The sequence below is a fragment of the Grus americana genome, chromosome 3 (assembly GCF_028858705.1).
Source record: "Grus americana isolate bGruAme1 chromosome 3, bGruAme1.mat, whole genome shotgun sequence".
In the NCBI taxonomy this organism is placed as follows: Eukaryota; Metazoa; Chordata; class Aves; order Gruiformes; family Gruidae; genus Grus; species Grus americana.
In genome coordinates, this window is record NC_072854.1 from 69,237,232 (window position 1) to 69,263,733 (window position 26,502).

At 40.1% G+C, this 26,502-nt stretch overlaps 1 protein-coding gene across 5 annotated transcripts in view; it reads right to left on the reverse strand.

Annotated features, from left to right (window-relative positions):
• The window catches only part of SCAF8 (SR-related CTD associated factor 8), a 167,596-nt gene extending 143,208 nt beyond the window's left edge, over positions 1-24,388 (reverse strand). For 4 of the 5 annotated variants that reach the window (XM_054821536.1, XM_054821535.1, XM_054821537.1 and 1 more), the window contains exon 1: positions 24,021-24,388. In XM_054821536.1, the coding sequence (XP_054677511.1) occupies positions 24,021-24,050 (30 nt within the window). In that variant the 5' untranslated portion in view covers positions 24,051-24,388. Of the gene's footprint in view, positions 1-13,449; positions 13,470-24,020 lie in introns of all 5 variants that reach the window. The other variant, XM_054821538.1, reaches the window with a different exon arrangement.
• Positions 24,389-26,502: the final 2,114 nt, after the last annotated feature.

The following is a 26,502-nucleotide window of genomic DNA, read 5'->3' on the forward strand; positions in this document are numbered from 1 at the left end:
AAAATGTCACTTTTAATTTTCATTGGATTTTAAGTATATATTACACCAGAAAAGGCATCCCCATTTGAAAAAAAAAAGGCCTAATAAAATATAATGTAATATCCAAAATGCTTAAAAGATAACAGGTTTTTCTTTGCAATGGTCACTATATACCGTAGTCACTATATATCTAGTTTTACTAGCACTAAATACAGCAGATACCTGCAGGTGAAGTTACAAAGGAAATAGATACAACATGCAAATATGGTAACTCTCATTAAGTTTTTCCTTCTAGGGCAAAAAAATTAATATACTTGACCACCTTTATGGAAGCAGGAGTGGTCAACGTGGATTCACAAAGGAGAAATCATGCCTGACCAATCTGATAGCCTTCTATGATGGCATGACTAGCTGGGTAGATGAGGGAAGAGCAGTCGATGTTGTATACCTTGACTTCAGCAAGGCTTTTGACACTGTCTCCCATAACATCCTCATAAGCAAGCTTAGGAAGTGTGGGTTGGATGAGAGGACAGTGAGTTGGGTTGAGAATGGGCTGAATGGCAGAGCCCAGAGGGTTGTGATAAGCTGCGCAGAGTCTAGTTGGAAGCCTGTAGCTAGCCGTGTGCCCCAAGGGTCAATGTTTGGTCTGGTCTTATTCAACATATTCATCAATGACCTGGATGAAGGGACAGAATGTACCCCCAGCAAATTTGCTGATGATACTAAACTGGGAGGAACGGCCAATACAACAGGAGGCTGCCGTTCAGTGAGACCAGGACAGGCTAGAGAGCTGAGCGCAGAGGAACCTAATGAAGTTCAACAAAGGCAAGTGTGGGGTCATCCACCTAGGGAGGAATAACCCCAGGCACCAGTACAGGTTAGGGGTTGACCAGCTGGGAAGTAGCACTGTGGAGAAGGACCTGGGAGTTCTGGTGGACAAGCAGCTCTCCATGAGCCAGCAATGTGCCCTCGTGGCCAAGAAGGCCAATGGTATCCTGGGGTGCGTTAAGAAGAGCGCAGCCAGCAGGTCGAGGGAGGTTATCCTCCCCCTCTACTCTGCCCTGGTGAGGCCACATCTGGAGTGCTGTGTCCAGTTCTGGGCTCCCCAGTTCAAGACAGACAGGGAACTACTGGAGAGAGTCCAGCGGAGCGCTACGAAGACGATGAGGGGACTGGAGCATCTCTCGTATGAGGAAAGGCTGAGAGAGCTGGGTCTGCTTAGCCTGGAGAAGAGAAGACTGAGAGGGGATCTGATCAACATTTATAATATCTAAAGGGCGGGTGTCTAGAGGATGGGGCCAGACTCTTTTCAGTGGTGCCCAGTGACAGGACGAGGGACAACAGGCACAAACTGGAACACAGGAAGTTCCATCTGAACACAAGGAAAAACTTCTTCACTGTGAGGGTGACCGAGCACTGGAACAGGCTGCCCGGAGAGGTTGTGGAGTCTCCTTCTCTGGAGATATTAAAAACCTGCCTGGACATGATCTTGTGCAACCTGCTCTACGTGAACCTGCTCTAGCAGGGGGTTTGGACTAGATTATCTCCAGAAGTCCCTTCCAACCCCTACCTTCTGTGATAACAGAAGCTTAACCAAATACTTACTATATTCATCATCATATGCCTGCTGAATCAAATATTTTTATTTTCCATTAAACAAAAAAATCCAGCCAAGTAAGAATGAGCATGTAGCTATTCTGCCACTTAAAACAGCAGATTCTGAAAAAGTATAGACTTCCTTCATTCACTGTGTTAACTCAGAGAAACAATATATCAGAAATATTACAAATGCCTAAGCAAAAATCCAGCTGGGTTCTCAATTTTAAATACAGCTTTGTAATCTCATTAATATCTAACCAGCAAAACAGCCACAGTACACAGGTAGTGGAGTTTTGCAACAATTTTCACCCAGGATGTAGTAATAAATCTGTTCTTCTTACTTGTACATACATCTCCTAGCAGAAGCAATCCAGCATGACAGATATTCATCAGAAATTTGCTACATAGTGAGAACTGTACATGAACTAACTTCATAGCCATGACTGATAGGTGGTAATTGGAAGCAACTCCCTCCTTCACACTGAGTCAGGACGCCATCATCCAAGGCTATTTACTTGCTGTGAAAACCTCTGATTATTCACTATATACAGCTTTGAACAAAATGCTGCTCTTTTCTGCTTCAACACTAGGTGTTAACAGACAATGGATTGTCTAGTATTTGCTGCTTTCATACATAAAAAGACCAGATACAAAATGCCAAACCATTTTTAAAGATATTCTTGACTTAACTTATATGGTATTTTTGTTTACAACACACAAGTTTAGAAGCACGTTAGCTCAAAAATAGAGTCCTGATTGATAATGGGAATGACCATCCATAGACAATTTTTTATTTCCTTCCTAAAGACAGGAAGAGTTCAAGTTTTTCCATAAAATAGTCATTGAAACAGAAACAAAATCAAAAGACCCCTCTCCTCTCCAACTACACACCCTGAGCAATGCAATATATTGAACTAGATTCATATCCATACAGATACTAATAATATCTTTAACTTCCCAATATTCATTCAGCTTTTGGCAAACTGCTAGCTCAGAAAACATAATTCAGACTTGTTTACATTTAACCAAGTAAAATGTAATAGCAAACAGGATCACACAGTGGAAAGGATTAAACAGTCTTAAATATAGGTCATGCTCCTCAAGTTGTTTATAATAATTTATCACTCTGAACCTAACAAGTAGGTATTCTTCAGTCATATTTGAGTTTCCAGAAGATAAGGATTTCTTCTCCCTGGAAACATGAGATGCTTTTTTCTATCCTTTCCTGTCAAAAACAGTTTTAACTAAAACTTTGTATAGCTGTCAAAAGACAAACTGAAAAAGTCAGCTTGTCCAAGCGTAAGTATCTGTCTTCTCGGCTTGAAAGGAATTTCATTAAAACAGTGAAATTATAACCAGTTCACAGCTAGACATCCACTTTTAAAACAACTGTTACTACTTCTCAACTGATGATAATTGTTGTTGCAAAATATTCTGAATTACTGTACTTACAACAAAAAGCAATACACTTCTAGAACTCAGATATATAAATGCTCTTCACCACCATGGGGGGAAAGGGAGAAAAGAGGCAGAAAATCAAGAGTCTCCAATCAGTTTCTTCCCTGTTTTATACTCATGGTTCAGCTCAACTTCCAGTTACTCACAGGTGATTTACTAGATTGTGAGTTACTCATCCTGGCTACTGGCTTAGCTGGACGATGTGCAACTACAGCTAAACTACTTCTGGGGCCACTACAGTGCCAGAAACATTTTGCTTACATTCAGGCAGTGCCTTAGCAGAGTCAGTTTGGGTATTCCTGGTCAGCACTCTCAAAGCACAAAATACTAGTAAAAGCAATTCACAAATGTGTGAGCAAATATGAAATCAGCTTAGATTTAAGATGACACCTTGCCAATCCCAAAACAGTCCCACAAGACATAGGAACAGTGGCTCCTTCACCTGTGGCATACACAGCTATAGTGAGGCAGAACCGCTGACTCATGTAGATATGCTGGGACCACACCTGACCAGTCCACCAGCTTTGAAATGATCAGGTAAAAAAAGGGGACAGGGCAGTTCAAAGCATCAAGAAAGCTTCAACGCAAGCATCAGCTGTGTGCAGTCTGGTATTTTAGTACCACACATCCAGAATATGCCAAAAAACAACAGGATAATATGGGTTGTTGCTGGCATCCCATTACTTTATTGCAGGTAGCAGAGCGTCAAATTTAGTATTAAGTTTAAGGACAAATAATTCAAGCTAGAAAAAATGAACCAGAAGAAACAGCAAAATTAAGAACATACTTCTGTAAAGAGAGGCTTTTTGGACAATGGATACACTTGTTCCAGGATTTAACAGCCATTTAAAGGAAAACACAAATCCCAAATTTAGTACCTGGAAGAAGCCAAGGAAAAAAAATCATTCTTCTGAATTATTTTTCCTTAATTGTCTTCAAGAAGCTTTTAATTTCCTATAAATATATTTTGTTTTGAAAAGTATATTCACTTGGAAAACCGATCATTTAGGTATGTCGGTGCACGGCAGAACTCCAAAGTAGCAGCATTTGTGCAAGGGACAAAGTGAGGGCCCAGTGTGAAATACCTACTTGCAGTTTTGCAACATTTAATGCAGCGCTTGCTTCTGAAAAAATTAATATTCAAGTTTTGCTTACAAAAGTGTAGAGGAATCCCTCTACACTTGGAATCATAAAATGGTTTGTGTCAGAAGGGACCTTTAAAGGTCATCTAGTTCCAACCCCACCCTGCCATGGGCAGGGACATCCTTCACCAGATCAAGTTGCTCAAAGCCCCATCCAACCCGGTCTCGAACACCTCCAGGGAGGGGGCATGCACAACCTCTCTAGACAACCTGTTCCAGTGTCTCACCACCCTTATCATAAAGAACTTCTTCCTTATATCTAATCTCAGCCTACCCCCTTTTAGTTTAAAACCATTACCCCTTGTCCTGTCACTACAGGCCCTGCTAAAAAGTCTCTCACCATCTTTCTTATAAAGCCCCTTTTAAGTATTGAAAGACCTCAATAAGGTCTCCCCAAAGACTTTTCTTCTCCAGGCTGAACAAGCCCAACTCTCTCAGCCTGTCCTCAGAGGAGAGGTGCTCCAGCCCTCTGACCATCTTTGTGGCCCTCCTCTAGACTCGCTCCAACAGCTCCATGTCCTTCTTATGTTGGGGACCCCAGAGCTGGACACTACTCCAGATGGGGTCTCATGAGAGCAGAGTAGAGAGGGAGAATCAACCTCCCTCAACCTGCTGGTCACACTTCTTTTGATGCATCCCAGGATACAGTTGGCTTTCTGGGCTGCTAGTGCACATTGCTGGCTCATGTCCAATTTTTCATCTACTAAAACTCCCAAGTCCTTCTCCACAGTGCTGCTCTCAATCCATCCATCATCCAGTCTGTACTGGTGCTAGTAATCACCCTGACTCAGGTGCAGAAGGACCCTGCACTTGGCCTTAGTGAACTTCATGCAGTTCATGTAAGCCCTCTCCTCAAGCTTGTCAAGGTCCCTCTGGATGGCACCCCTTCCCTCAAGCATGTCAACTGCACCACGCAGCTTGGTGTCATCTGCAAACTTGTTAAGGGCACACTCAATCCCCCTATGCCATTAATAAAGGTATTAAATATCCTGAGGGACACCGCTTGTACTGATCTCTATTTGGACATTGAGCCACTAACTGCAAGTCTTTGGATGCTGCCATCCAGTCAACTCCTTATCCATTGAACAGTCAATTCATCAAACCCATTTGCTCTGCTGCTAGGTGGGCTAGAGAAACAAGACTTGGTTGCCTTTCTAGTAATGAAAACTTTGGGTTTTCATCTAGCATAGATGATTTTTAAGACAGTGGGAATTCAAAGAAATCAGATATTCTTCAAATTTAATTAAAGTAAAATAACTGCAATTTATTCGAATTATAAAATATGAAAATAGAGAGTTTATATATATATATAAAAAAATAGATATTATTTTTGTCTTTAAAACTTGTGCTTATATTCTGGCTCATTTTTTCCTGTATGCTCTTTTGTACAAATGCTTAGCCAAAACAGTTTGCTATAATTATTTCCTGAACATGCTTTTGTAAGGCACTCATGCTCATAGGCAGAAAATAACTGCTTGTCCTCACATAAAAGAAACTAGGAAAAAATGGCCACATGGCCATAGTAAAGTCAGTGAAACTATCTGAAGTAAAACGATATATTTCAGAAAATCAGAAGTGGTATCCAAAGCGGGTAGGGGGAGGGTGTGTGGAGGGAAGTATCATAAACTCTAGCTGGGAATGTACATGTGAAAAACAAAGCAATCATGTTTGAGAAAAAAACAGGAAAAAGCATAAAAATCAGCCTTTTTCAGAACGGCGAGGGAATAGCAGATATATTAGAGTGCTCCTGCAGGACCATCAACACATAAAGGAGGACTCATAGGAGATAAAGCCCTGCAGAAAAAGAATCCTCCTTTTCTCTTTTTAGATCTACGCACTAAGGAAAAACTGTGGAGACTTCCCGTACCAGAATCCTCCTCAAGCTCACAATGTGAAAAATAATGCAGTGCTAGAATGGAACTCAAGAATGAAAGACCTAGTAGCTGCGATTCATAATTCTCACTTAACAGTCTCAATCTCGTAGCTCTAAGAGACAGGAAGAACAACATGAATTTCTGGTAAGTGTTCAAGGGGGTAATTAGGAAACAACAGATCAATTAAGTTCAATGTTTGTACCAGAAAAATGTGTATAAATTACTTGAAATAAAAGAATTAGTGGGCACACAGATAATTCCATGCAGCTGTTGTAAGGAAAAGCCACATCTCAGTCTATTGCTCTTCTCTAAAAGACTCAATGAGTACACTAAGAAATCACTAATATAGTCCACCTGGACTACCAAAAGACATTTACCAAAGATCTCTCACAAAGGCTCCAAAGAAACTACGATCTCCTAAACAGGCCCGTGCATGACAAATAATCTGACCAATTACTTCTTAAAGACAACCAGCAAACAATTTCAATAAACAGTCATTTTGTTTACAGTGGAGGGATAGTCTAAATAGAGTCCCACTTGTGGTGGGAACTGTGCAGTCACATATATTCTTCACAGGACAAAGTCAGACTATCAAAAGCTGTAGAGGAAGATCACTGACACTAATGAGTAATAATAAGGCAGACAAATTAAGCATGAGTACACATGAAGTAGTGAACACTGGCTTTGAAGCTGACTATTGCCATTCAGGAAAGGGATCTGCTGATACATGAGACATTTCTTTGAAGGCATCAACTCAAGAGTAAACCAGAAAAATCACAGTAGTAAATGAAGCAAACGGACTTTTAGAACCAGAACATTATTTAGGCAACTGTACTAACCTACAGGGCACTCTCAACCTCTCAATATTTCTGGAATTTCTGCCTTACCCTCTAATCTCCAAGGCTGGCGTGAAATCATTAGGGATAATGAAAACTATGAAGAAGCTTTTAAGTTAAGAACAAAGGTGGCTAGGACTCTTCACCTTGCAAACAGGATTACTAAGGGGATGGCCCATATCAATACAATCTGAGTAGTGGGAAGGATGGGACTGGAGGAGCACACCAAATAAGATAAGCAGGGAGTGAGTGAGAGCCATACTAGTGGATGTGGCTCCAGACTGCCAGACATGGTCTTCCTCAGCCTGGGAGGGCAGCTCTGGCGTGCCTCGGAGGGACCTGACTCACTCCTGAACTGTTATCACCAACTCGCTAAGTTTGTGCCCAGATACCATAATGAAACACACCCACTCTTTTACATAACTGTATAAAATACAGTTAGCTATCTGTATGCTAGTATAAAATGCAGCTCTTAGCTTAAAAGAACATATTCAAATGAAGTTTGAGCCTTATCACATCAGGCAGCTGCATTTTTCCCACAATAGAAATACAGTTGATTTAAAAGGGTCAAAAGTGAAACACTGTAATCTTCAAGTGGCAGACAAAACCAGGAGACGTTTCAGAGGTTTTGAAGCATGCTAGTCACATTTACAATACAAGCTGGAAGAAGAAAGCAAAGGAGCAGGCACACAAACCATTACGCAAACTTCAAAAAACATGTTTTACAGCTGAGCTACCATATGACTCTGCGAATTGTGAAGAAAATCTGCCTAATTCCATTCACTAGTCATTTACTTGCTTTTCTGGATAAACTTCAACTCATGCAAAACGCTTGTCCAAAAAAAAAAATTGGTATTTCTTTAAGAGTCTGATCACTATTGATAGCTATCTGACCACCAACAAAATCTGTTTTCTCTAGTTATTTTCATAAGTTCACAGTTGGAAGGACTCGCATAGTGAAAGCATTTGCATAATTTCTTATGTGAAAAACTAGTAAGTACAGAAACTTGCTGTTGAAATCTGAGGCACTGCTGTAGTGAGCACCACAGTTTGGAATCTCCTTCTACAATGCATGCTAAGAGAATAAAAACTTCTTTCCAAACACTGCCCATCTATCACCAGTTGATGATATGCATACATATCAACATGTAACTCAAAAACCGCCTCACACGTTGTTGGATCAATTTATTTTTCCCATTCATTTAGGAACTGATTTTGCACCAGAAACTAAAAAGAATATGCTAATCTAAACAAAACCAATATTCATCTCCCAGATATCCTAATTTCTAAGGAGGAGACACAGTCTCCTGATATTTTCCCAGAAAAGAGCTCTGCTGCAAAGAGCTGTGTATTCACCCAAGGGTCATTGTGACACAAGGGCTCTCCTGAGCAAAGTCACCACAACACAAACACAACATTTGGGAGAATGCTGCTGACTTGAAGTAAGACCAACTGACTTGAATAAATTGAAAGGTAACAAACTATTAAAATCCATTACAAAATTATACAAAGCTTTGTTTTGTACTGTCCATTCTTTAACATATGACTCAGAAAACCAGATGTGAGACATTCCCTCTCTAAAGGTAGATGGCATTATCACATGCAAAATTAACTGAGCAACAGAAATAAACTACATGTCTGATGCTAAAGAAAACAAAAAATAATGACTTCAAAAGAACATAAATGTTAAGAAGGAACAAAGACTAAACTTCTACAGAATTTGATAGCAGGGGTGGGCGGGGGGGGGGATTGTAACACAGAGACAAGTCACAAGTAGTCTAACTACTGGTAAGAGGAACCATTTCCAAACTGTTGGCTCAGTTTTTGAAAAAAAAAACAAGTGTTAAATAATCAAGTCAGAAATGCAGGCTTCCCATATGACCTTTTGGGAATAAATCTATTTTCCTTTGTGAGAAAAAGAATAGCAAAAATAGGGAGAATACTTTCAAGTTACTGTAAAAAGTGACAGTGATTTTTTTCAACTCAGCACACTTAGTAGTATATATTTGATTGCAATATCAATGAAAATTTAATGTTCTATCAGTTTATTCTAGAAAGCTGACAAAATTCTGAACTGCCTATCTCAAGCATTCTAGATGACTGAACATGCTGAGATCCAAACACATTGCAAACAATACCAGAAACTACAAAATACAAATGAACATTAATCTTCCCAACCCATTTACAGCTAAAGAAAACACCAGATCAATTTACAGTGAATTTCTGTGTGAGGAAGTTGTTTTATTGCTTTGATGTATGATGATTCCATCCAGCCATGCCCTATGCACATCTTCATTTTGATAATTAGGCGGGGGACAATGAATAAGCCTTTGATAGAAGTATGCATGTTTGATTAAACACTGAATATATATCACAGGAAATCCTTAAAGAGAAGGCTTGAATCTGAATGGCACTTCAGGGACAAAATGAGTCCACAAAGATACACTTATCACCAAATCCTAATCTGTCTCAATGAAAGCAATTCCCAGGGTAATGATCTTGCAAAGTAAGAATTAGATGCCAGCCAAACGGCCACGTAAGCACGTAACAGCTTATTAGACAGACAGCACTGAAAGTCTTCAAGATGATCGAAGTAACAGGTAGTTTTAAGGGTGGATTTATGTTGTGGTTTTACAGGACTATCTCTAAATCTGGTTTGTTACTGTTTGACTTGTAAAAAAATTTTTTGCTATAAGTTCTTATCCTAACTGATCTGTACAGAACTGTAACAGAGAGACAGAGAGGGTCAAATTTGCATTGTATCTCCAAAACTATCAGTAATTCCTCCCTATGTCTCTTTAGTAGGGTGTATAACAGCTAACCAATTCATCTTGAAATCAAGCCTCAAAAAACATCCCTATCCAACTGTGCTTCACTCCTCCAACTCGTTTGCCTTGTGTCACACCAAAACATTCAGTACCATGACTTACTGCCACAGGAAGGTGAAAAACTCCAGTCTGGTAGTTTGTACTGTTAGCCAAGTCTATTGCTTAACCAGAATCTAAGCTGGAAATTTTTTTGTGGAGGACTTGAGACATAGACACAGGTGTGCTCGTGTGATCCTGACTCAGGCCCATTCCCTGGTGAGAGAAGACCGTCTAACCATATAGATATCAAATATGCCACATTCCTTTTCCAGTTCCTCCAGAATGTCCTGAAATTGCATATATACTCTTTTTTTTTATTTACTTTCCACATCCAAAGCCTCACAAGTCCTAGGATGTTCTTGTCCAACTTCACCCAGCCCCATTCGGCTTGGCCATTTCAAGTGTCAGAAAGAGCAGGAAGTTCGACAAGAGACCTGGCATCTGTTTCAAGGTCCCTGTCTAATCATGACTCTGGGCTGCGCATCGCCAAGGAGCATCCACTCCTACCTGGACCCCACCAAAAAATGACGGTTGCTATCAGGATTGCTTTTCTCTGTCCCTCTCTGGTTCCCTCTTTTTAAATTGTTTTTTTTATTAACACCTTTCTAGCTTCTCACAATAATTTATTTTTACCTCCTCTTTTTTTCTGTTCGTTCCCCCTCCTCCTCAGCTCTCCTCCTTTTCTTTGTGCCAGGACATGGTAGAAAATGTGTTAGTTACTGGTGCATACAACTAGTTCAGAGAAAACCAACAGAAACAGCATTCAATAGATGATGTTTATAGAAGGTAATATACAATTGCCCTTTAAGTGATACTTTCTGTGCATATTATTTTAGCCACTAGCAACCCCACAGCTGAGTGATTCCTGAGCCAGTGCTAACTCATCTTTTTCATAAAATCTCTGAATTCCCTCCACATAGGGAATTCAAATTACTTTTCAGTACATGTAAATCTTTGGCATGCCATTCATCTTTTGGCAAAGGTGCATAGTTTAATCAAAACCTGTGCAAAGAAACTCCCTTTTTCTTGATCTGAACCTGTGATCACTAGTGACACTATATTCACCTAGCTTCTGCATTGGAAAAAACAGTGATTTACCTCTTCTGTTTCCCCAGTACGACAGACCCCTATCTCATTAACTTCCAGTCATCTCTGTTCCAGCCCAAAAGGAGTATTAATATTTAGTAATTTCTCACAAAGACCTGTTCCATTCCTTCAACTGTTCTTTCTGCCACACTCTGTACGTGCAGTTCCACCAACATGGTCTTGTGAGGTGAAAACTATAGACTGCGTGTGGCCTAAGATAAAGAGGTACTGGCAGTATAACAAGTCTCTATTTCTTTCCTAATAATTTCCAGGATTCCGATTGCTATTTTGACTACTGCTGAACTTTGAACAGACATTTTCATTTCAGTTGCAAGATTTTATTAAGAAATTATATAATTTCAGTGCCCATCACTGTGTACATAAAGCAAGGGTTGCCTTTTTTGTACCATCTCCCCAGCCTGCATTACCACATTTACCGTGATGAAACTGCAGGGTGCCATCTAACAGTCAGTAGAGCAATGTCCTTTTGCAATCCTTCATGGCTAGCCCTTCAGTACCAACATCCTGAATAACTTAATACTGTCAACAAACTTCTTCACCTCATTATTCTACCCCTTTTCCACTGCATTTACAAATACAATGAAATGCATGGATTCCCAGCACAAACCCATATAAGACTCCATCATGAAAAAATACAATTTATCTCTACACATGAACTTTTCCCCCATCTCCCCTTTTAGAAGTCATCCATCAATGTAAGGATGCACTCTCCACAGCAATTCAACTTCTTTTCACACTTCTGGGGATGGATCTTCTCAATTACTTTTTGGAAATCCAAGTAACATCACCTGGTTCATCCCTGTCCATATGCTTTCTAATTCTCTCAAAGAACTCACATACATACATGACACATTATTTTCTTTCATAAAAGTCACACCAATTCTTCCTCATTTTATCATATTCACCTGCGTATTGTTTCAAACAAATTCAAATTCTTCTACTTCTCATCACCTCCAATTGAGATATCTTTTCTGTTCTTATGTTGGTTAAAAAGAAAAAAAAGCCTTAAGACTCAGGTTTTAGTATCATACCCTAAAACAAGTGGTTTTTCCATACCACTCTCTTCATTGCAGTCAATCAATATTATCTGGAAATAGCTGGGAAATTGTCCTCACAGGGATTTTGTGTACATTTGTTGCACAATGGAAAAACTGTCACTTCCTCGCGCACCTCCTTCAGAATTGGAACAGGTTCCAAATGAAACGTTACACAGACTTACAACATAAATGTACATTTAAGCATCATATCCAAGAAAACACGAGGCTAGCAAATAAAGCCAAATATATTCACAATTTTCTGTTTTCCTCTATCTGATGAAACAATGTAATGATTTGTACAGCAAAAAGCAATGATATTGACAGCTAAGTAACTACGTAAAAGGCAGTATTCCAGTGTACATAGAAGTTACGCATAGCAACATTATTAACACTTCCTTTCCCCAACATCATTTTAAATAACCTAAGTCCTACTTCCAAACTTTGGGGAAAAAAATATGGGCTTGCTCATATAAATTATATGTTAGGAATGAGAGGAAAGGCAATAGATCAGGTTGATGCTATAGATAAAGCACTGAATTTCTGCTCGGTATTTTTTCTTTAATTCTGTTAAGAAAAGTGGTCTTCAAGAGAAGGATTACTGAAAGTCTGGGAATTCATCAGCATATTTCAAATTTTGATTGTTCAGTAATGCAAACAATATTTTTATCATTACAACTGTTAATTCACAAAGTGCTTAAAAAGTTAATACTATTCTAAATATCTGTAAAAAGTGAACTCTATTGCAAATAGCTGTAATTTACAAGGCAGTATACTACATGGTGCTCAGCTACAGTCTAAAGTTTCTCAAGTGAAGACCCAGCAGCATGCACATGAACTACATCCTCTGTGGATGGTCAGTCGCTTACAGAGCAAGTTACTGCATCTCCATGGAGGGCAATGGCATACTACACTTTTACAAAGTCCAGCACTCAATTCCAAAATCTTTCACCACTCTTATTCAACAAGCAAGAAAGCCAGACAGCTGTTTCCCTACCAAAATTTTGAATCAAAATTAGAACAAAGCACTAACTTTATTAAAAAAACAGCTTCCTAAGTAATATATTATTTTCCATACCTCTGGCCACATCTTACAAAAGCAAGAGAAGAGTGGCTAGGAAATAATTTTTCATATAAAACTAATTTTGCCACTATAAGGCTTGAAAGCTGTGAACACCTCTGGTCCCATGTGATCCAAAAGATCACTGTTACAGCAACTAAGGGAATATTTTGATACTGATACTCTAGGACTCAGACCAATCTCTAAGTATGAGATTATGACCAGAAGCAGTGTCAGGGATATCAATTACACATATCTCTACTGAAATATTTTTACAGTTGTCTCTGGCTGCTACCAGGACACAACACTAACCAGACATCATGTACAATAATAAATGTCTGCAATTTCAATGTGCAAAAGACAAAATAAATACTTAGAAGTCAAGGCTAACACATATTACCATAACAAATTAGGTTAATTTCTTTCACATTTCAATAGCAATAAATAAATCAAATCCAATTGTACATACAGAAATAGTCACTGAATTGCTTACCAAATATTTATATCACCACACTGCAAAGAACAAGAAAAGAATTATTGTCAGTTATTGCTTTTTAAAAACGACAGAATCAACAAAATTCTATTATGTTGCATTTTACACACTCTCCTGAAATTTAATCTCCAGGAAAAGTTACTTAAATTACGTGAGACCATCCCTCAGTGAATAGGATTTTTCCTTTACCAGTGAGAACTGTTACTTAAACCCAATAAGCACCTTGTTGCTCTCTGTGCTGCACAGAAATGTTAAAATATACACGAAAGATGTGCGTGTAGGATGACTATAATGGCAGACGCTCCATTCTCCATAAGGTATTTCAGTTTGGAAGGAAAACAATGAAGAAGTTCTTTTCTTGCAGTAATCAACCAAGACAATATGAGTGACCAAAATTCAACATTAAAAAAAAGCACTGAACAACAGAGAGTTGCAACTCAACAGCAACTATCTTAATACAACTGTTTTCAAATACTTGAAGTGCATGACACGTGGTTTAAATTAACAACATAAAATAACAGTCGATATGCTTGATATCCCGGTGTGTGTCTTCCTTTTACTGTTGATTTATAAAAAATGTAAAACCAACCAAGAACACTCACATGAAAAGCTTACCCCCCTACATGTCAGTTGTATTATACACCACTTTTCACACATGATTATGTTTAAAGAGGACATCTGAATATTCATCCTGAGTGTTTAAGCAATTAAGTGAAATAAGATGCAAAGGCAATAGAGCAGTCTCTCCAGCCCATCACATTCCAGTGCATGAAGGAGTCAGGTGTTACCAGCACTGCTCATGCTCAGTCCTTCTCCTACCCCTTTCATTTTGAAGAAGCACAATTATAACTTTCACATTTACTGAACCTGAACAATTTGAGATGGAACTACAAAATTCCATTTTAGTTTTCATATACTTGAGCCAAAAGGCATATTACAGCCTATTTGCCATTTCCTCTAAACTCTCTTCATTACTACTTTCAAAGAAAGCCTCTAAGTTCTGTTGGTATAGCCTGCTTTGTACAAATAGACTATGAACGTAAAACTGGAATTGAAAGAAACCACCTGGATTCAACCCTAGTCTCCTGAATTGCATGCAACTATGAAACAGATGTTTTAGTTCAGAATAGCCTCTAGAACATACTTCATTTGCTCCTAGCCCTTTACAAGCCATAAAATACAACGCCCCTTTTTCTCTTCATAGTAACTTAGGATGTTTACTGCATGGGAACAAAAAGCTTAGAAAAACCTAAATAGACCACATAAAATAGCCAGGCAAGACTGAGCACTTTGCCAATGCCCAAACTCCCAACAACAGAACGGAAAGATAGACCAAGAAGTCCAGATGATCTTTGAAAGCATATCATATAAGAAAACAAGGAATATAACGGGTATTTAACTTTCTGCAATTTTCTCATCATTCCTGCCATATGGCTAATTTCCATCATTAACATTTTATAGTGATTTTATAGCTAATTCTAGATCACCAACAGGAAAATCGATCAGCTTCAGACACAATGTCAGTCTCTGTAGATTTCCAGAGGCGAGCTTGGGGGCTGCCTGCACTGGAGAAGTGCCCTTTGTTCTTGTTGCAACCCACTGGTTTGGTAAAGCGTGACACAGTATGGAGTTAAATCCCTTAGAGAATTCTAAATACAATCACACCTCTACAATTGTGAGATATGAAATATAACGACAGATCCTAAACATAGTGAAAATCAATGACTCACACATTTTCTCTAACAATTGGTTTTAGGGCTCACAACAAAAGCTGTCCTGTCATACCGATTTCAAAACGTTTTTTCCTTAGATATGGTTTAAAATCCCCAGCACTCACAATGGAACTTCACGATTTACAATTTTTAAAAAATCATGGTTTATAGTGGGTTGGATTTCTCCAACCAATATATTTGTTATATAAATGTTCCTCCTTCCCTGTTAAGTGTTCCACTTATCTGAAAATTAAGCAGCAGTGGCTACTACTACATATCTGGTAACTAAGCTCTGAAGATCACCATGTTATCTGAAGCTCTAATTTAGAGCAGATTCAGAGAATAACCTATTCCTTTTCACATGAACCAGCTTTGTTTTGTGAATATGTACAGGAGATTTGGTATTATGAAAAACTTCAGTCTGATCAGATCTTTCCATAGGCTTCCAACAATCTGGTTAATACATTCTAAGCTCTTTGGACTTAACCTCTGGAAAATTCAAATACATTTATAAGTATGATTATTTCTTTTTTTAAAACTGCAATCACATTAATATCAAAATATTAGAATTGTATTTTCATCTATCATACTAATTTCTAAATTATCTGTCAAGAAAGCTCCATAAAGTCATCATCATTTAAGGCCAACATTTTTTAACCAACAGTTTTATAGTGAGCAGCAATTTACAGGATTTTGAACTTTAAAGAAAAAAGGAGCTATAGAATAATAAGGTGGAAAGCAAAGGATGCATGTAATTAATTCTACTTCAGTTTTTAAAAGTAACTAATGAATACTAAAAGCAAAAAACCAAAAAACCAAGGAGGAAACCCTTACCACTCAATTCCAAATGAATATTTGGAAACATTGAACCCTAGGCCAAACAACACAAGAAGATGGATCTTCTGAAAGATCTTTCCCAAAAATGCATGCTATTTCAATTATAAATTCCAATTCAAACATGTAAGACTGCCTTGCATAAAACACCGTGTAGCTGTCACCAGTGTTTATAAAAGAATATTTACTCCGATCTTTCAAAGCTAATGTTATAGACAGAACTTCACAATAAACAAGCTCAAAGCTACCGAAACAGGTGCCTTCAATCTCTCAGCTGTTGCTGCCGTGCACTGTTTTACTGCTCAGTCACCATCCACCCAAATCACCATTCCTTGCTACTACTGCCTCCTGCATCTCAGCTCTGCCCCTCCACTTTTAACACATCATCTTTGTGCCCTCATTGTAAGCGGGAACCAGAGCACTCTCTGCCAATGCTCAAAAACCATCAACAACAAGCACAGGTGCCACGCCTTATCTTCCACATATGTATTTTATTAAACACATGCATTATATTTCTGAATGCCAAAGCATCAGAAAAACACCCATCAGCTACCTGCTTGTATAATCACAAAGCTAGGAGAAAAGATAGCAATGCAGTATTATTCATTTGGAACTTTAAAAGCATAACAGGATGAATAGCAGGCTACTACAAGAAATACACATTTATGGTGGGGATAAATCAGACAGACAGTCATTTTGGCAATGCACTCATTTCCTCTTACTTCCTCCAAATTTTAACAATTCCTTTTTAAATTCTATTTCAAAAAAATGTCTCCTTTTGGTCAGTACAACTGCCAAGGACAGATGAACATAAGAACTAGTACAGCACTAGCTGAAGATCCTCTTTTTCACTTAAAGAACACAGACCCCACAACGTAGAAACAGCTGCCAAGTAAGGTTAATAAAATTACCTAGCTGACTGCTACTGCTGTCAGAGCTCCCAGAGAAATACTGCAGAAAAGTAGCTCCAAAGAAGCGAAGAAATGGAAGGAAAGAAAGGCACACACAATTCATGAAAAGTTCTGACACAGGAACAAGGACTAATATTGTTTATTGAGTTTAAAGCCAAGCTCCCTGAACTCTGGATACACATGTGAACAGACAATCACCCACCATTGTCCCAGGGCTCACAATGGAGTTACACCAGCGGTTACTGAGGCCAGGAATGCCGGCTCTAACCAAGGCTGAATCAGCCACTCAGGATAATTTTTTTGGTGGTTGTCTGGAGGTAGAATGATGGACCAGTTTTACAGACAAGAAAAACAAGGGGGCCTCCTCCTAAGTGAAAAAAATCCTCATGAAAGTAATCAAGTGTCTAGACCGTATTTTAAGACCTGCTTTATCAAATAGTTTTGCCCTGAATGTGAGGTTTTTTTCTGTAAGATTACTAGACTCCACTTTTACAACTGCCACAGGAAAACAGACTGCTGATGGCAAACTCAAATAAGACTTGTTAAGATAATTACAATTACTTTGCCAAAGATCGTAGCCCCAGGCATGGTCTTAGTGAGCAGGTGAAAATCAAAGGATCTGAAGGCATGAGAGTCCAGAAGTGCATTTGTGTTAAAGTACAAAATGGTTCGCTGCTCTCTAAATGAGTGGCAAGCAGGATCGATACTCGTAACTACCCAGTTACAACTCAAGAGTGTTAGCAGAATCTGGAGATCTACATTACCCTCCCAGGCTCATAAGGATCTAATCTAGACCACAGTTTAAGAAAAAATGTAAAGTATATATATCCAAGGAAAAAAAAAAAAACCAAACAATCTGTCCCATACTACTTTCACCAAAGAAATGAGGTTCTCGAGCAAGTTATGCACTAAAAAAAAAAATCCCTTAACATTTTGGGCCTTTAACACATGATCACGTCTTTACAAGGCCAGAAGTCAAGATTCTGGGGCTGGCAAAAGTCTAAGGTCAGATCAATCTTTGAACATGTGATATTAAAACTGAAAATATTTATTCAGCACACATGAAGACAATTAAACAGGTGAACGTCTATTGAATATTTACTGTATCTTGAAGAGAAAAGGGCCTGCTTTCTCTTTTAAGAAAAAGCAAATAGTTGAGAGCCAGCAAAGTTCAACTCTTGCTGGGATGCAACAGAGTGAAATATTTACATTTCACTAATACTGCTCTTAACGTTCCTGACAGCAAAAGGGAAATTAACAAATTCTTATATATTTTGCTGTATCTTAAGGGAATTCAGACAGTTTGCAAAGATTCAAGTGTTTTTTCACTGAGGAGCATTACAGAATTATAAAGCAAAATAAAACTGAAGACCTTTTTCACATTCACCCCAGAGGTTAAGAATGAAAAACAAAGACAACTTTTCAGATATATGGGTGTCCACATGCACACGTCAATATCACTGAGTTAACTTTCTCTTCTGAAAAATAAGAATAGAGGTAAACCAAAAGCTTTCATTCCAAATTGCTACAACAAAATTTAAGAATATCAGACCATAAATGCAGTATCAAATAAACAAAAAAATAAAGCTTTAAATGTATCACAGTTGCAGAATCCTTCAAAACAGAAGAGGATACAAAAGAAGGTTGCGCTTTTTTATGACTGGTAAAATGTTAGTGAGAGAGAAAACAGACACGGGTTTTCTCATTTTCTCAGCAGCTAGGAAAAAAGCTCTGCACTTGTTTCAGCCAAAGTGAAGCGTGCAGCAGAATCTAAGAAAAATATCTTGCTGGAGAGTAGCTACCTGCCCTTTCACCATTCCTTGTACTTAACTGCTAGTATCACTACTTGCACTAATCAAAGCCCTGGCTCCTCATTTCAAAGAGCATCTTTTTCTTCACTCTCCCCAGCTATTCAGCATCAATCTCTATTTAGCATTTCATGAGGCATACCATTTAGGGTTTTTTAGCATCAACTGGCAGTCTTTCCTGAAAAAGCCACCTCGGTGACTTAGAATATGCCATTTAAATAAAGTTGTCTAAAATAGAATATTTGATTTACACTTCTGCACACCTATACTCCAATGCTGAGTAATTAAAATGTGGGTTATTTCCAAGGATCACATTTCTGAAATTGTAGTCAACTGAACTGTTCCCCACCACCACTTAAGACATACCTTCTAAAGAAACATCAGGATAAAGGTGACCAAAAATGAAGTGCAAATAGAATATATAGACAACAACATTGCCAGCAAATGATCATTGACTGTTATGTCCCTACCACGGACAAATTTCAGAAGAACCAGTTAACCCAAAGTACCGATGATCACTTTATGTATCGCTTCATATCATCTTACGTGGCTCTTACAACAATTCTGCACACCAAAAGCTCACTGTGACTTCACTTTATGATGAGCTATGCAAGGACAACCATTTTCAATGTAACAGCTGACCCCAGACTAACAATCCTGTGGAAGTTTTAATTGTGACTCTCACATCCTAGAAGACATTTAGATTAACAAGAGAAAAGGCACAGGAATCCACATCACTAAGGAAACTGTAATCACTATCTTAATCTTACAGCACTTCATGTGCATCCTCATCTTGAATCACTTTAAGACAGAGCATAATCCACATCTCCATGATGACACTTAGTTTTCCATTCAATTCCCCTGTATATGCAAAGATCAGCACTCAATGGTACAGAGATGAGAAATTAAACTTTTTAAAAAGAACACACTCAAATGAACACAGCATTTCTGAAAAGAATCAGAAGACACATGACTTTCTCATTCCTGGGCTTCAAGGGAGAAACTTTGCCTTATTCTTTCTTGTTTTAAATATAAGATTACCCTTTTCACAATATCATAATATATCGTGTTGCCTGACAAATACAAAACCTGCAATTTTTCCACTACATTACAGCTCAAATTTGTAGCACTGGATGTTAACAACTATTGTTCACTAGATTCAACAATGTAAATTCTGCAGCTAGGTACTTTTTGGGATTTTTTTTAAGCTATCAAACTGCCCTAAGGAGGTTTTGCCGTTGCTAACCTTCTAAATGGCTGCAGTACAAAACTGAATGTGGCAGTCTCAGCAACTTATAAAGTACAAGTAATTTTCAATTATTTGACCAAAGTGTGCATAGCTTATGCATGAGATATTTTTGTTTATAAATAAAGAGCATGCAAAAAACCAGAAAGAGCAGCATCATGGACAGCAAGACTTAATACAGCTCGTACATGAAGAGATGTGCCTGTATGTAACTAAAGATACTGAGAAACTTTAAACGAATAGAAATGCTATGCTTAATTAAATTAAACTAGATCAGTGAATTACTATTGCAGTTTTTGTAGAAATAAGCATCTAAGCTGAATTTGCCCTTTAAAACTTAAATTTCCTGTCAAGATTCCTATTATTCAATACTTAGAGTTAACATGTCTAAACAAAGTATTACTGCAAATATCCAGTTTGTGTTGTATTTAAAACTAATTTGTGATCTTCATTTCTCCCAAAACAAATTCCAGTCCTACGACTATTTATGTGTCTGTAAAACTCTTTGCATTTATTCCACAGATTTATATAGAAATAAATTAAAAAATAATGAAATGTGTTTCAGAATTAAAGCATCTACCAGTCTCCTTTCACACTTGTCTGCACACATTCTTCACATCATAAAGTGAAAAATAATTTGGAAATACAAAGCTTGCCACTACATAAAGGACAAGTATTGCAAGAAAACTTGGGAGAGTAGAGCACCCAAACCCAGCTTCAGGTACAGTACCTAAAACCAATGTGAGAATGGCTAGATTTGAAGTGGACAGCAAGACTTTAACACTGAACTGACTATATAACAAACACTGAATTTTAATCATATAATTCTGTAATTAAACATTATCATTTGGGTGCTGGAACTATGATGGTACACATTTCTGCCTCTAGTCCATTTGAATTCCTTTTTAACAAAATACATTTTATAGAATGTATAAAGAATTTGAAACATTTCAGTCATTTTCTTCTGTCAAGACCTGTTCTTGACTTTGATATTGTGCTTTTCATAAAAAGCTCAGAGCCTGAACAAAAACTGGAAGAAAATGATTCTGCAATGGCTAGCCTTCATGATGTCAACTGTAGCAAATGATAAACTATATGGTATAAAACATTGCCAATTACCTCAATGGTATACTAAGTCAGTTGTATAAGACTGTATTTTTCAGCTGCCAAGCAGTTTTAATCAAATAGTAAACCATCAACCATTACATGAAAACAACACTGAGAATGTTTTATTTAGGAGTGTGATTATTTCTCATCTTTAAATTTATCTTTCCCAAGACTTCAAATGTTAGAGCTAATTTCATACATACGATTAAGTACAGCACTGACGATGCCATCTATCATCACTAGACATTGAACAGATTTCTGCAATAGCAGGTATTATTTCCAGCAGTTAGAGTTCAAATAGACTTGAAGTATTTCTTTCTAATCAAATTAATGATAAGCCTATGTTAATCACTTGAATTCTGACTATCAGATACTGTAGTTCTAATACAGGATATTGCTGAGCTCACACACACATTTGGAGTAAGCTATACTACCTAGATGGACAGCTGCCTTTACTTTAGCTTCATTGCAGAAGCCAAACACAACTCCTTCCTTTACAAACAAACAACCCCAGAAGTACCCAACCTGCAGATCTCAGCATTTAAATGTATTTGGAATGTTCTTTCTAAAGTGTCATCTGGATTTCAACAGTGAGTTACATAAACTGTTGTAAAATTATTAACTGAATGCAAACTGTATAAGTGAAAGTATGGTAAAAGTTTTTTCTACAATTTAGTCTATTCATCTGCTGCTAAATTTAATTTACATCTATTTTAAGCCAAAAATCTCCAGAACAGAGCTCTGACATCATTTCTGGAGTATAACATGACCTTAAAGCATAATACAAACAAAGAAAAGGATTTTTAGAAGTGAAGTATAAATATTTTGTAAGTTAATCCAAAGCATTTAGGTACAACACAAACTACAATATACAGACTCATAACTTCAGCTACTTTAAATATTTATTAATCATTTCACAATTCTAAAATGCAAAATGCGTACAGGTCAGATCAGAGACAATGATGGAAAGTTAATTTAAAGTCAAGTTCTGCACTCGGTACAGACATGTTAGAGTGGCTAGCAAAGACACTCGGGATTCCCCAAACGTAGCAAGTTTTGTACCGTTTACTTCCAGGATCAGGGGTTTAGTCATAGCATCTTTAAAACCTTCCTATTGGTGTAGTCCAGCGTTCAAATACAGAGACATAGGTTAAAACAAAACTGAAAGAGAAGTCATAAAAACAAGTCTATTCACAGACGCTGTCTATTTATGCCATAGGAGATAAGTTGGTTAAAATGTCATTGCCTGATCTTCTGCATTTTCTTTTCCAACAACCCAAAGTTTACTCTTTTTCTAGCATTTAGAAGATTTAAGGCATATTGTAAATCTCCCCACTTCAGTACAGTTCTCACCTTCGGTATTCAGAGTTATTTGCATTTACAGTACTTATACCTGAGTGCTCAGCAAGCCAGCCAGAAGCTGGTTTTCAATATGAAAGTGAAGACTTTTGCTCACACTAGTAGGTATATACCAGAAAAAGGTTCTAATCCACTTACATTCATCTGTTGTGACTAGACTCTTCCTTTTCCCCACTTAACAATAAAGCACACAAGCCAATCAAATAATAACACAGAGGAAAATAATAGTTTCTAGTATTTATTTTTCTTCTAGTGGCCACAATGTGATTTCTTCTATTTAAGAACTCAATTTGGATAAAGTGCAAGACCTAGAATTGCACATCAGTTACGGCTGTTCAACTGCTTCTGAGTTATTAGAAAGTACCTATCCATTTAAAAACCTATCTTATTGTGGCTTGTAGAAACAACACGGTTGGCACATGGTTTCACTACAAATCAAATTAACATTTTAAAAACCCAAACCAGCGTTGTATTACTTAAAATCATTAAAACCGTACTACAGCCCCACTGGGGGTAGCAAGAGGGCAACCCAAAGCGCCATATGGGAGCAGTCTGTAAAAGTATACATTGTAACCATTCTGATACTTTCTACGGTTAATGTAAATAAAAATCTATTTTTTTAAAGACATATGACTTTTTCTAAAGAAAACACGTATGTATTTCCCTTATTTTTACATTAACTTCAAAATATAAACCATACAAACTATCACAATGAAGAGGTACAAAGCTGAGTTGCCACAAGAACTATCTTGCAACAAAATAAACATTAACTACCGGCACAAAAGAAAAGCCAGGTACCGTATCAACATCTCAGCCTGTAAGCGTGTGTTTGTGGGTGCCGTAGCCCACCCTGAGCACAGTGCTTTGGTGCAGGACCTGAGCTCTGTGCAGCTCGTAGGGAATGTGTGCTTCCATCCTGACCACAGCAAATATACTATTCTCAAACACGGAGACGAGCCTTAATGCCTTTGTATTCTCATCCCCAGATGTAAAACATAGCTCCACGAGGTGTACAAGTGCGGGGTGCGTTTAACAAGCGATGAGGACGAGCGTGGCAAAAGAGGTGAGGGACGCGGGGAAAAGCACAGACCCCGCGCCCGGCGATCCAGGAAACCCCCCCTGCCGCCCCACGCAGCCTCCTCCGACCGCTGCGTGAAGTTGGCCGGGCATCTCCCGCCCCACCGCACGCCAGGCGCAGGAAAGAGGCCTCCTCCACCTCGGCCTCCTCCCGCTCCCTTCTCTCCCCTCAGCCCGCCGCCAAAGCTATTCTTCTCCGTTCAGTCTCCCCCAGCCTCACGGCGGAAGGAGGTGTGGTACTGGGGGTGTCTCCATTACCCTCTCCCCCTTCCCGCTTCCCAGGGACGGCGACAACGGCCCGCTCCCGCCCTACACGGAGAGGGGGAGCCCCCGGGCCCGCCTGCGGGAGCGCTCCCCCACCCCCGGACTCCCCCACGCAGCGCCGAGGCCCCCCCGGTTCCCGCCCCCTCCCCGCGGCGAGGCGCGCGCAGCGGGAGGGGGCAGGGAAGGCGCCGGGCTCCGGGGCCCCGCCCGCTCCCCGACCCCAAGGGGAAGGAACGGAGAGGGGGTTACACACCTCGCTGTTAAAGGCTTTCACGGCCTCCATGTCGCGGCAGAGGCGGGAGCCGGGCGGCTTCTCTGCGCTGATGGCGGCCGGGCCTGGCCGCGGGCGGGAGGGGGCTAGTCTCGGTCTGTGTGCGCGCCTCGCTCAGGGGCCGCCGGGCCTCCTCGCCATGGCGGGTGGCGCAGGGGGCGGGCGCGGAGGGATGCGGGCCCCGGCTCGTTTCCGTCTCCTCGCCCCGCTTCCCGCCCAGCGGCACCGACGTCCCCTCCCCCGCTCGGCTCCGCTCGGCCGCGCCGGCAGGAGATGGAGGAACAACGCGCAGCGGCTGCGGCGCGGGCGCCAATATGGCGGACACACGGGGGCTCCTCGCAGCGCAGCTCCGAGAGGGGCCGAGAGCGGCGCAGGCGGCTACAGCGCCCCCTGCCGGGCAGCTCCCGTTCGCCCGCCGGACCGGGCCGCGCCACAGAGGCGCTGCCGGGATGGCGGCCCGCCCCGCTCGCCCGCCTCCGCGACCGCCCCGGCCTTGCGAGAGGGAGTGTAGCGAAGGGGCGGGGGAACAAGGTGTTAAACGCCGCGGTGTTTCGTCACCGGGAGCAAATCCAGGAGTTCTCGGGACACCGGTTTCGCCGTTTCCAGCTTGAAGGCCGGATCCCCGGGGGGAGGCGCGACCGTTTGCCTCCTCACACCTTGCCCGCAGAGCCTCACCTCCTAGCAAGGCCCGCCGGGGAAACCGGGAACAGCATGCAGGCTTGAAGAAAAACAACAGGAAAAAGAATCAGCGGGACATAGAAGGGAAAAAAAAATCATAATTTAAAAAATCACAAGCAATTAGCAAAGAATATTATTTATCAAGAGATAAGGAGAAAATCAATCACAAGTCCCAGTGCACTTACTACATGAATATTTTAACTTGACAATCTGACACCAAAAACTCACCAAATCCAGCACCCGGCGTTAAGGCGTTGCTGTTTCATTACCGGGGGCGTATGCCCAGGTTAAATTTCTGACAGAGCATGCTTCCCTGTGAAGAGCGGTACTACCTGCACCCCCCACCGCCATGCCAGCCCAGCAGAGCACCTGCCTTTCCCTGAAGCACAAACACCTCCCTCAGCCGAGAAATCCCAGCAGCAACAGCTGTATCAAACAGAACGACTGCCTTCCAGGGCACAGATTTTTGTTCCCTCAAACACAAAGGCTGCCACGTGACTCACCTTCATCAGGGAGAGCCTCAAGGAGCTCAGAAGCATCGAGGATAAAATCTTAAGTTTGTCTTTAGCTGCTGTTTTTCCAGAGCTCAGTTATGTTTTCAACCCTACCAACATAGCAGAGCTATGACAGCATGAATTAGGCTCCGATCTGAATTGCATTTCACTATTCTCCAGCCAAGACTCAGAGACTGTACCCCCTCCTGCCTCCCCAAGTGCCCCCACAGACTTGAGCCACGAGGGCTCTTCATGTCCGGTGAATGCTCCCACTACGGGCCACAGTCAGGGACTTCCAAACTGAAGCAGGCTTTACTCAATTTATAAGTTACCTTGTTTGTTAAGTCCAACATTTAACACAGACCTGGAATCCTACAGCTCCGTTCTTACAGAAACACAAGACATTAAGTCTTGTTACAAACAGAATTGGAAGGTCCCCACTCCCCAACAGGCTTACTTAGAGAAAAAGCCCATCTCCAGCCATCATTGTTGTTGCAGTATCAGGCCACCAAGAGGGTCAGGAGGCTACAGCAAATGTCCTGTTAGGAGAGGATGAGAGGACCGGGTCTGTTCAGACTGAAAAAAAGATGGTCACAGGTAGGAAAGGCACCCAGTAGCAGCCAACACCTGAAAAGTAAAATGGCTGAACAAGGCTCTTTAACATTTTTGATCATTCAGAAACAATTGAATAAGGGTCTAACAGAAGTACACAGGAGGAAGTCAAGAGGCAGTGCTCTTAAAGCTGGAGAGGTTCTGACACAACCGAAGGAAAACCTTTTCCATTGTGAAAAAGGCCAAGCAGTGGAGCAGGGTCACCAAAGAAGCTGTGCAGTCTCCATCCCTTTCCAAGGTCCCATGGGATAAAGACCTTAGTAACCCGCTCAGAGCTCACAGCTGACCCTGCTTTGAGCCAGAAGCGAGCTCCTGTTGTCCCTTCCAAGCTGAGTAATACTGGTACTGTATGAGCTGCATAGCTCAGCACAACCTTCTGGCAATCTTCTGCCGGAAGCGGCCCTCCTTCACAGATGATTTAAGAGAAGTACACTATGCTTACCAGGAGGGACAAGGCTCTTTTGTTCTTTAGTTTCCTGTAGGAATTAAGAGTGAATAAAATGTGAAGAGACAACTCTGTTCAAATTATTGTGGAGGCTTTACATGGGATTCATTAGATTACAAGAGTAACTGGTAAAACTATTGCTTTGTACTCCTTTAGAAAACTTACTGAAATGCTGTAGTTACAAACAATCCTCCAGGATTCGGTAGCTTTCCTTTTAGGTAAAATTGAAGCAAGT